Source organism: Wasmannia auropunctata, unplaced genomic scaffold (genome assembly GCF_000956235.1).
Source record: "Wasmannia auropunctata unplaced genomic scaffold, wasmannia.A_1.0 LD336106.1, whole genome shotgun sequence".
Lineage (NCBI taxonomy): Eukaryota > Metazoa > Arthropoda > Insecta > Hymenoptera > Formicidae > Wasmannia > Wasmannia auropunctata.
The window spans coordinates 6,052,121-6,063,860 of record NW_012026784.1 but is presented as its reverse complement, the minus strand read 5'-3'; the positions used below and the strand labels follow the sequence as shown (position 1 = coordinate 6,063,860).

The following is an 11,740-nucleotide window of genomic DNA, read 5'->3' as shown; positions in this document are numbered from 1 at the left end:
GCACCCCTCTCTCTCTCTCTCTCTCTCTCTCTCTCTCTCTCTCTCTCTCTCTCTTTCTCGGCGTACCTGTCAGTTTAACGCTCGCGCCCATAAATTGCGAGTGTTCCCAAACAGCGCGGAGATCCATAAACCGTCCCGAAATACGCGCGCGTGAAGCGTTTTCCCTCTATCCGTGATCGATTTGCGCGTGCATGCGGAGTCCGGTCGGCCGGCCGGCCGGCCGGCCTGCCGGACGGCTTTACGACGAGTGCGCTAAACTTAGGCCGCATTGACACGCGCGATTATTTACGCACCCGTACCCGGGGATACGACGAACGCGGGGAAACAACGTGCATCACCACCGGGTATATTATATCCCGCGTACGTCGCGGTCGGCCCGGTGTCAGCGACCCCGACGACGGGCTTCTCATCAACACTGCGGTGGTTTCCGATCGATCACGCGACGGCGGGACTGATAACTCCCCATTTGTCGCCGACGGCAACCTCCCCGCGCCGATCCTCCATTTACTCGTATATAGACACGAGTATTTATCCTATCGAGTACATATCGAGTACATAACGATCCGCGGCGTTTCGTACGCACGTTGTAGTCCCAGCTCTGCGACTACTCACTACAACAATTGGCGACGTTCAAGCGAGAAGTATACCGGAAGCTTGTTGAGAGATTGTCACCGATTACCCGATCTAATCGATAGAGCGAAACGTATCCGCGACCACGGAAGTGTGGGTATCGCCGATCAAGGTCGACCACACGCTCGAAATACACCGGTGAATCGCGATCGAACGGATCCAAAATAGAAGATGCGTTCTTCGCAGTTCGTATTTTTGTAAACCCCGAGGATGCGCCGCGCGAGAGGCAACGTTTTCAATTTCCCGCGGTGCTCGAAAATCGAGGACCCGAGGAAAATGCATTCTGATTGTATCTACGGCTCGTGACGCGTTCCTCTCTCGCTATTTCGAGAGGACAAAAGAGACGTCGGGTCTCCGCGGAAGATACATGGGATTTTTGTCGCGATCATTTTACTGCATGGAACAAAAGGTGTTTACTCTTGTGCTTTTAATATTGATACTTTAATTTTTTTTTAGAAGTACTGTGAAATTTTATTAGACAGTTATTATTCCGCAAATAAAATCTGCAAGCTGGTTCCCGGTAAAGTTATAGCTACTGTTTCTCGAAACATTTTTCTTTCAGAAATACCCAAAGTAACAGACCGTTCTGTAGTTATAACGATCACTAAAAATAAAAGAGACAAATTAAAATGTTTTGCAGTTACAAAAAATTTTTTTTAGGTGATCGACGATTGAAGTTTAATATAATACAGTGTATCGTGGGTATTTGAATGTCTGCCGGTTTTCTAAACAATATGAAAGTTCAAAAGATGTTACGTAAAGATGTCTGAGAGATTAAGCCATTTTTATGACAATTTCCACATGTCTGGGTAGTCTGGGAATAATTCGGATACCGCAGGACCCGCGATCACGTTGCCGCGTTGCGGAATATTAAATTGTATTTACATTTTTGTAACCTCCCACGACGCGAGATTCGCATAGCGGCACTTTGGACAATAGCTCCTGCCCATTATGCTGTAACATATGGGAGTTTTATGGAAAAATTCCACGGGAGAGAGCGAGAGAGAAAGAGATAGACGCTCGGCGATCTCGCCTGCATCTCTATCTAACGGTTGATATGCAGGCGTGATGAGGTCATCCGGCGAGTCCGTCAGATGATATCACGCCAATCTCAAGCGGCAAACGGGTTGTTTACTCGTTACAAGGGATCGCCGCAGAGATGAAAATGCCGTACAGGCAGAGTAATAAATTTATCAAACGTCAGATGGATATCTCATTGTACTTGCCACGGAGAATGGAGTATTTAGCCGCGTTACCACATTTTATGTGAAGAAACGCAGATAGATAGATAAAACCAATGTTTCGCTCATTATTTACTCATACCTGAATAAAAAAGATTTTTTGTATAATATAACTCGTTCCGAATAAATTAGACATTTTTATATCATTTTCCGCGCAAGAGCTTTCTGTGCTCCAAAACGATCACGCTCTCCATGTCGTTTAGTATGCGTCGACTGCTCGAGCTCGGACGTGTTTGAATTTCATTTAGAAGATTCTCAAGTTAGATCCAAATCGTTCTCGATAAATTAGACAGTAGAAAATCACAATCTTTGGCGCAAGAGGAAATGCGGACAGGAAATAATTTCCGTTGACATCATCGTCACCTGTAATCTGTCACGGAACTGTGTACGAGCGAAAAAAAGAGCCCGGAAAAACTGGATCCTTCATCTAAGGGAAACGGGACCCGGCCCGAAGTGAAAGTCGTTTTGAACGCAGCCGGCACCGGCTCGTAGACTTCGCTACTCGCGCGCACAATACCACTCTACTCGCTCCGGTACTCTCATCGAGGTTCCAGCATAAAACTCGACTTGTTTAGTAGCACTCCGGCTACGGGCGACTGTCGTCTCGACGCTCACGCACCGCTCCTTACTCCGCTCGGCTCGGCTCGGCTCATCTCTCAGTGAACGTTATACGTGTCTCTATAGAGTATCCACAGCCGTGGTTCCTTCGCGAATCTGTGCCGCGTGATTGTCTCACATCAGCTCGCTCGTCGCTGCCCCTCCGTTGCGTAAGTACAGCTCCATTTGTGGTAATTACCGAGATTCGCCCGACGACGAGTCGGCGCCGATCTGTTACGGCGAGCTCCCGGCGGCGACAACTAGCCCGATTATACGTGACGAATGCTCCACTTTGCTCAGGGACACTTGACATCATCGCGTTCCAGTAGGTACCGAGAGATTAGAACGATTTAATAAAAATTGCAGCACTCGCTTGACGCTCTTACACCCAGCTAGGACATTTCGTCGTGCTCGCGAAATGCATAATATTTTTCGCCAACTTTGTCGTGCAGCCCTCTACGCGAGCGATACGCCTCGATTTTGAATAATGCCACCGCGATCCATTGCGGCCTTAGGCAAATAGCCGATCATTCGGATAATGCGTGTATTTTGCATGCGGTACTCGGAGAAAATGAGCGAGCGCCACTAATTAACGATTGGCCAATATTTGATCAGCTTGCTGCGCATATCGCCCGAGCGATGCCGAGGCGCTTCATTATTCCTAGTAATCGAAACCGTATAATATCCGCGACCGCCCGATTGTTCCGCCAAACATCTGCGTTTCCATAACCAGATACACATGCCTCCAGCAAACCGCAATTCTTTTCGCCGAAGTTGATTCGAGTGCTCGACCACGTTACTCGAAATATTCCAGTTATCTGTGAAGAGTAGATTTGGCTGTGTCGAGCGGAAGTTTACTCACGCTGTGAGACTGAAACAAGACTTTCCTTCCGTTTCTTTTCTTTTCCTTTGAATTTCAAGAGCAAAGATAAAAATACAAAAATTCACGAGTAAAGAATCTGCGATACTCGATCAATTTTGATGTCTTTCGTTCGACAATTCCAACTCGACAATGACTACGTTTGCACATCACTCTTGATCAGGTTTAATAACTGTAAATATCTGTAATTATGAAACTGACCAATCACAGTCATTTTATTCTTCAGAAGAACAGCTATGCGTGGCTAGTTTAACAACAGATGTTATTAAATCCGATTATAAGAGTGACATGCACAAATGTAGTCAATGTCAGGGTTCAAAGTTTTCGCCTGAGCATGTACGATCGAGAGGAGCAAATAGCGCGGAGTCTAGGCGTCGCGTGCGTGATAATTGCATGTCGGCGAGCGGTAAAACAACAACAATCGCAGATCGAAAATAACTGGAATTGATTTCCGCGATCACTGACCTACGGTACCACCGGAGCGAGCATTTCCGTCGTCGCACGTGTTCGCTCGATTTAGCGATAGCCTGCCTCTCGCGGATATACCCGGTCTGGGTGTATAATCGACATGTTGCGGACGGCATTAAAAATTACGACGCTTCTCTGGTCGCCGCCGTCGATAATTATTGCAGAAAGATTTTCACCAGGAAGCCAGCCGACGCGCCGCCGATGATGAATATTCACGCGGTAGCGTCAGACGTTACAGTGGATGGAGTCTATAAATGGATACATCTGGTTGAATAGTCCTGTTTTAACTTGGAGGAAACTGATCAGTTTTGTCGAAAACTATAAACACGTGAACCGAAGGTGAATAACCGAAGCGATTTTGTTTCTCAAATGCCACCTACCGCTTTGGATTGCCGCGGTGAAGAATGTAAGAATTAAATGGAGAAAGGTGCGCATCTCTCCGGCGAGTCGCGTCGAAAGGGCACATCGCTCTTGAACTTTATCTGAACTTTACGTTTCGCGATTCGCTTCCAGAGACGAACGCTCGCATGAATTTAATTATAGTTTAATCCAATAGAGAGCCCGTTTAATTCCCATTCAATTTCGAGTTAAGCCTAATACAGTTCCAAATCTCATTTCAATTTAAGCCCAATTTTTAGTTACACGTTCACCGCTCCACAATTAAACGCTCGTTTAACTTGATTTTAATAGTCATCCTTAATCTACATAGACGCGCGCGTGTGATGTCGATCCATTTACTAACTGGAATTTCACATCCACCGGTTTGTCGCCGGCTAATTGAAAAGTCGACACGATAACCCAGATCGCGAGGCCCATATCGATACACTTTCACAATCGCGGGATCTTTCCGGGACCAGGCGATTTTACTAATTCCGAGGTGCTTGGCGCAACGCCAGCGGAAATCTGTTTGTACACACACACACATACACACACACACACACATGCAGAGGAGGAAAGACAAAGAGGAGAGATGGAGAGAGAGAATGAAAGAGGAAAATCCCTATATTGAACGGCGAATCGAGAAACTGAATCGGATTCGTGCGGTTCTAATATGGATCCCATGCGGAGAAAATAATAACACAGTCGGGAGGATACGGCGGGAGAATGCAGATGCGGAATCGCGCGGAATTGTGTAACGCTCTCGCGCTTGGCACGCGCGCGTCTCCTTACTCGCGGACGCAAAACGATTCCGACCGCCGCCGAGGGGATCGTAAACTATGTAGCGAGCCACGCCAGATAAAATCGTCCCGCGACGATGATTTGCGTCGCGATCGTCGCGAGCTGACTTACGCGAGAGATCCCGCGGCTGTGTTATTACCGTCATTACCGGCGCGAGCTGTAATTATGTCGCGATCTTCCCGAGACCCGGCGCGGCGCGTGCATTCGCCGAGCCGGCCTAGGATCGTCACGCGATTGAAAACGGAGCGATGTATCTATAGCGATATCTCTAATTATCGCTACTGATTACGGATTGACGGCCGTCGACGTCGCTCGAGAGGGAAAAAAAATGCTCTAGGTCATTGAACAACGTCTCGCCCGACAATATTGTTCGCCAGCTGTTAGACGCGCGTATAAATACTGACGGCGTAACGCCGTGGAAACCGTTGCGGCGGTACGTTACGCCGCATAAAACGATGTTTAACGACCGTTACGCCGCAAACGAACCTCAAAGATCGCTTGATTCATGTACGCTCCGAGTACGTCGGACTAAGTCGAGCGGAGGAAACGGGAGCTGGCGGTCTAAGACGAGACGATAACGCGAGCGTTCCTGTCAACAGGCCTCAGATTGATCACGGCTATTTTTTTACGTTCAAGCATTGCACATAGCCGTTTCTAACGTCGCGTACTTAATTGTCTTGAAAATCTGAAAAAACGTAAGAGAATCTTTAAAAACTTAAAATGTTAGATCCCTCGTCTGCTCTAATGATCGGATGAACCGTTTCTCCGCGAGTTAATCGACCGCGTTAGGAGCGAGCAACTGCGCGTAACTAACGCAGGTATAGTAGCATCGAAAGTTATCGTCGCGTTGAACAACGCGTTGAGATCTCTCGCGGCTCTTACTTCCCGCACCTGCTCCCGGCCGATCAGTCGCCGTTAGAAATTAAACTTCGGACACGTCGCCGGTCGATCCGCTCGCGGAATGACTCGCTTTCCCATCGCGTCGAAGGGGAAAAAAAGCCGATCGCGTTTTCCCATCGCACCGCCGCCGCCGCCGCCGTCACGGCAGCATTTTCGTCCTACTTCCTCGTAACGGGCTTCTGGGTTCCGCTGGAAAGTCTTCAAATTAGATAAACAACGAATCAGAGAAATGTAATAGAAATCAAATGAGATCATTACGGACAGCTGCTGGGGCAGGCACAAGTTCTTTTTCCTCGGCCGTCCGCCGTCCTCGGCTCGATGCGCCTCGTTGGTATCTCCGCGTGCGCGCAATAGGCCGCGGAATATCACCTTAACATTGAAAATGACTCTAGAAATCTGGGTAAAAATATCTCGGACAGATGTGGGGTCTATTATCGAGTGACTTTCGTATCTTCAACTTTTTTTTTTTCACGATGGTCGTCTCTAGCCGGCCGGTCGGTCGAGCGAGAGGAAAATAAGGAAACACGTCTCCCCCGAGAAAGACGGGGTATTTTTAGTAGCTCATTCAAATTGCACACTCTCTCCGACGATCTCTCAGACTCGCTGTTGTTTATAATCCGCTGATTTCCGCGCTCATGAACAATCTCGTCGCCGCAACGACTTAAAAATAGACTTCGCTGTTTGAGTCTAGGATCTACATTTAGTTAAATGCATATAGAAATCAAATGTAGAGTTATAAGCCTAATCTACAATATGCTCTGTATTCCGTTTTTTTACTTTTTATCACTTTTTACCTTGCCTTTTTGCCAGCTCTTATCCTCTGATCCTTTATTTTCGCTCGAAATAAAAATTGACAAACTTCGGAAGAGACAGGAAACACATCACAAGAAACACGATTGTCGATAAAACTGTATCGCTAAGAGGGAAAAAGGCAAGAGATAAAAAAGCAAAAAAAAACAGAAAGCAAAGAGCATATTGTAGATTATATAGGCTTTAATCCAGCTAGACTGTCTGATACGAGAAATATTTGTTGTCTCACTTGCCGAGTGCTGCAAGCTCTTCGAAAATCAGGAGATCCGATCTCTCCGCGAGGAAAGGTCTGGAATGAACGGACTTGCCGGAGGGTCCGAGGACCTCCGGCAGTTAGTGAACTAGGTGCCGAGAGACTTAAAGCGAGCCGACAGCCCGAGACGAGAGGATCTGTCCGAGAGGAAGAGTCCGAGAAATCGTGAGAGGGGGACGGGGAAGAGAGAGCGACGAGACGAGGAGGCGCGAAGGCGTCGATGCCAGAGCTAGGGGCCTACGCCCGCCGCCGACGAGTGCAAAGTTCTAAGTTCCTCGCTGTAGCGGTTGCGAGACAAGGGTGGTGCCCCGTTATTAATGCGGGCCTAGGTCACGGGCGGCGGAATGTCTCCTCGGGCTCTCTCTCTTGGTAGCGGCGCGGCCGGTGTAGTTCGTAAGAAGGCCAGTGGCCGCGCTCTCGCGTATACACTATAAATAATCGCGTGCGCGGGTATGTCCAAGTATAGCCCGTTGGGAGTGTGCCAGCCTCAGCGAGGAGGCCTCAGCTATTTTTGCGGGCTGTCGCTGCCACCGGCGTGTGCGCTACACAACGCGCGGCGACTCGGACACTTCGATCGCGACCGCCGATTCGGAGATGGTCCCCGCGGTCTCTCCTGACGGATCATCTACGCGACCATATCGCGGATCCCCTTTGACCTTCTTCGTCTCTCCTCCTTCTCCTCCTCCTCCTCCTCCTACTCCTCCTCCTCCTCCTCCTCCTCCTCCTCCACCAGCTTCTTCTCAATTCGATGCATCCGTCTCTCTTCTCTCTCGACCGAGATCTTTCTCGCGCTGTGACCTTGAGCGGCTTCGCGTTGTTAGGTCGATTATGTCAATGCCGAGTCCCCGCGGAGATTACGTGATCCAAGGAGGCAGAGGGAGAGATCGGATGAGAAAAGCGGCGGGAGGGACGGAGGAAGGGGAATTGCCGGTTTTGGCAGGTTGGATTCACGTGCCGGTTTCACGGTCAGCCGAGAAACGAGGACTCCGGGGCTCGATTAATATGCGGATGACTCGTGCTGCATGGTTTTGCGCGTTACCGGATGCACAACGGTGCGCGGATATTTTTATACGTGGCTCGTGAATTCATGTTGAATTGCGAAAAACTCGAGCGTACGGGCGATGCGTCTTAAATAAAACGACAAAACAAACAACGCGTTGATGGAAATGTATATTGACAATAGCGCTGGGCTCTGATAATGCCGAGGTTGATTGAGAGACGCATCGTTGCGCCAAGAACCAGTTATCAACTGATACGCTCGAGAGAAGAAAAAGAGCGAAACTTGCAGTTACAGCTAAGAAACTCTTGAATCTGAGCTGTTCTTTAGATGTAACTATATTCATATTATCATAATCTTTACATCACGCATAAATATATTCAGAGAACTTTACGCGTATTTAACAAACATAAAATATTTTAAGATGTCTTCTAATTGTAAGATATGAACGAAATTACACACATCTAGATCTTTAAAATAATGTTCTAAAAACTATGTTATAAATTATTGTAGAATATATTTTAAGAATAAGACATAAAGATAAGATAGATTTTTTATTTTATTTTATTTAAAAATGTCGTACAATATATGATACATAAAATAAAAAATATCTTTATTTTATTCTTATTATATCTTATTCTTAAAATATATTCTACAATAATTTATAACAGTTTTTAGAACATTATTTTAAAGTATCTAGATGTGTAATTTTGCTCGTTAATAGTTTAGATTGTAATATATATTTTTAAATAAATAAATAAAAATAAATAAATACTTTAAGTTTGAAAATTTTTATGTGTGAAAACCTAAATTCATAAGAATCAATAAAATATCAGAAAGCTATAATTAACAAGAAGGTTGCACTATCTTAAATTCTAAGAATTTTTATAAAAAAATTTCAAGGATCAAAGATATCGAAAAATTCTACAATTTTAAGTTCAAGATTTCAAACTTTCTCTTTAGTCGACAAGATGCTATTAAAAATCAACAATTATTATGGAATTTTTGCATGACCCTTATGTTATATAATAATTGTATGTGAATAATAAATAGTAAAGTAATAATTAATACAGATAACTATGTATATTCGCCTCTAAACGCGAAACATTCAATTATATTTCTGAAACACCACTGTCGTCGTGCGACGCGACTCGCTGTCACGTCGCTTCAAATCTCCCGCTTTCGCCGCGGCGTATACTCGATTCGTCGTAATACCTTCCAGCGTCGCGGTCGTCGCGTGCAGCAGTTGCAGTTATCCAAGCGACGCGCGGTCAATATCACGTTCATTTCCGTTTACTGCGTTCAGCGGGGGGCTGTTGTAACCCCCTTGTTTACATTCGCGTGAAACGGGAATTAGGAGAACGGCACGCGTCCCGTACGAGGGTTCCGGAGTCTGGACAAGTTTTATACCGGTGACGCCGAATCGACCGTCGCGCAATCGCGTTGTCGGCGTTAAAGGGCGCTGCCGCCGACGGCCTATCTTGTGGGCTGATCACAAGCGCGTCGTGTGTATATCGTCGCGCGAGTGTGATCTCGTGTGTGCGTGGAGGATCACGGAGGTGCGAAACGTCCGGAGCGGTCTCTCAATTTTTGCCATCCACACCACGGGTGGCGGCACGCGGTAAGCCAATCCACCGGTGACACCGCGACGAGTAAGTCCCGAAACGGGGCCCGTCGACCGTCGTCGGCCGCCGGGCGTCGACCACAGCGAGAGCGACACCGCCGCTGCCGCCGTTGCTGATTTTGGCACGCGACTTGTCAATGAAAATCGATCCCGAATTATCTGGGTCGGGGGGCATCAGCCGCGTCGGACGCTCGCCGAATTTAAACGCGGCGGACGTCGACGCGATCGGATCAGTCGAACGGACGGCCGCCGGCACTGCGCTCCGGCTGATAACGTCTCCGCGATAAAGGAAGTCGGTCGCGGCCGCCGTGCCGACGGCCCTCGCATCTCGGGCGCGGCTCGTGTCGACGGCCTTTGTTCACGCGCGCCTCCTCCGCCTTCCCCGCGCCGCACGGGGAGACCCCCCTATGCGCCCTTTGAATAATTGATCCCGGCCGGCTGACGGACGCCGCGATAATAAGCTCGAGACGTCGGCAACGCGTCGATCGGCCTTTCCTCTGTCTCGCGGTGACGAGATCCGCGAAAACGTTTTGCGGTCGTAATACGCGATTACTGTCTTGAGCATAGCAATTATCGTAATTGAATGATTCTTGCGTGAGACGTTTGGAGATTAGCTGAGATAATATATTTCCGCGCGCGGATATATACAGTGCGTTACCGGGAGTAGTCTAGTGCTTTGCAAAATGTCGAGGAAGCACTCGGTTGTTGACCAGTCACCATGGGATGATTTACAGACTTCTTCGTCGACCAAGACAACCACCATGACGACAGCGGCCAAGCTGTACGGCAAGGATCTGAGCGAGTATGACGACATTGACGTGGACACACTGCTGGCGGAGCTCACGCCGGAGGAGCTCAATATATTGGCCAAGGAAGTGGATCCCGACGTAAGTTGAATATAAAAAAAAATTTTTTTAAAATTATCAGTTTTATTAATTCTCTTGGACACTGAATCTATGTTGCATTTGTACACAGGACAGCTTTATGCCACCGTCGCAACGTTGCAGTTATGAATGCACTAAGAGTCCTACAGGGCCACTGAATCGCAAGAAACTCATTGAGCACATCAACAAACAGGCTCTAGAGACACCTGATATTCCAGAACTGAAACCATATGTACCTGGTGTAGTTAGGGGCAAAAAAGTGAGTAATATCCTACAAAGTGAGTGCAATATCCTACTATAAATGTGTGTAAATTTTATTTTAATATCAGCCTTGTAAAAAACCTATATATGTATTTATATATACAGTTTTATTTATATTTACACACGTTTTTAGTTGTATTGTTTATATATATATATATATATATATATATATAATTTGAGGTTATAGCTGGCAAAGAAACCTGGAAAAGTTAAAGTTAATATCTAATTGAATAATACTAGTAAAATAAATTTTGTATGAACTTATACTTGGGGAAGAGTATGATATATTTGCATCTAGATTGTATGCATCAAGTCATATTACTCGTTTCAGTGGGTACCTCCACCACAAGATAACACCAAAGAAAAGGAGGCGGATGAACAGATTGCGATAGATCTCGGGGAAGAGTATGAACAAGCGCTTTCGGCCGCCACCCAAGAAGAAATCATTGATCTTGCTGGTAAGAAGATCGATCGCTTCTAAAAGCCTGATTATATCGGAATAGAAGGATAAACGATTGAGACCGCCTCTTCCCTTTCCAGCTATCCTCGGATTCCATTCTATGATGAATCAAGATCAGTATCACGCATCTCTACTGAATTCCGGACAGCCAGTCGGACTCGGTTGGGACGGAGTGACAAAAGCTAGTCAGCCGAAAGTTTATCCGATGGAACCGCCTAACGACACGGACGTTGACGCTACCATTAAACAAGTGCGGAACGATGAGTCGTCTTTGACTGATTTAAATTGGAACAATATTAAAGTGAGTATCATCGATTATATTTTCGTATAAAGAACGAAGCGAATGACGTGTTTTTCGTGCCAAACTAATACTGATCGTCTTGTCAACAGAATATTTCGGACGAAAAATTCATGCAGTTGTTCGAAGGTTTGGAAATGAACACGCATCTCGAGTCGCTGAGTTTAACCAATGTTGGACTCAATGACAAGACTGCGCAACGACTGGCCGATGCCATGGAGAAGAATTCGACACTCAGAGTACTCAAGTATGCATATA

At 46.7% G+C, this 11,740-nt stretch overlaps 1 protein-coding gene across 15 annotated transcripts in view; it reads left to right on the top strand.

Moving 5' to 3' along the window:
• LOC105454593 (tropomodulin) overlaps nucleotides 1-11,740 on the top strand; it is a 47,419-nt gene that overhangs the window by 19,165 nt on the left and 16,514 nt on the right. For 13 of the 15 annotated variants that reach the window (XR_975008.1, XR_975011.1, XM_011697342.1 and 10 more), the window contains 5 exons: nucleotides 10,314-10,466; nucleotides 10,555-10,722; nucleotides 11,056-11,182; nucleotides 11,265-11,485; nucleotides 11,575-11,729. Coding sequence is in view for 13 of the 15 variants with exons in the window: in XM_011697342.1 (XP_011695644.1) it covers nucleotides 10,314-10,466; nucleotides 10,555-10,722; nucleotides 11,056-11,182; nucleotides 11,265-11,485; nucleotides 11,575-11,729 (824 nt within the window). In the remaining 2 variants the exon portion in view is untranslated. Of the gene's footprint in view, nucleotides 1-2,486; nucleotides 2,639-9,203; nucleotides 9,577-10,313; nucleotides 10,467-10,554; nucleotides 10,723-11,055; nucleotides 11,183-11,264; nucleotides 11,486-11,574; nucleotides 11,730-11,740 lie in introns of those variants that run through there. The other 2 variants (XM_011697420.1, XM_011697412.1) reach the window with 2 other exon arrangements.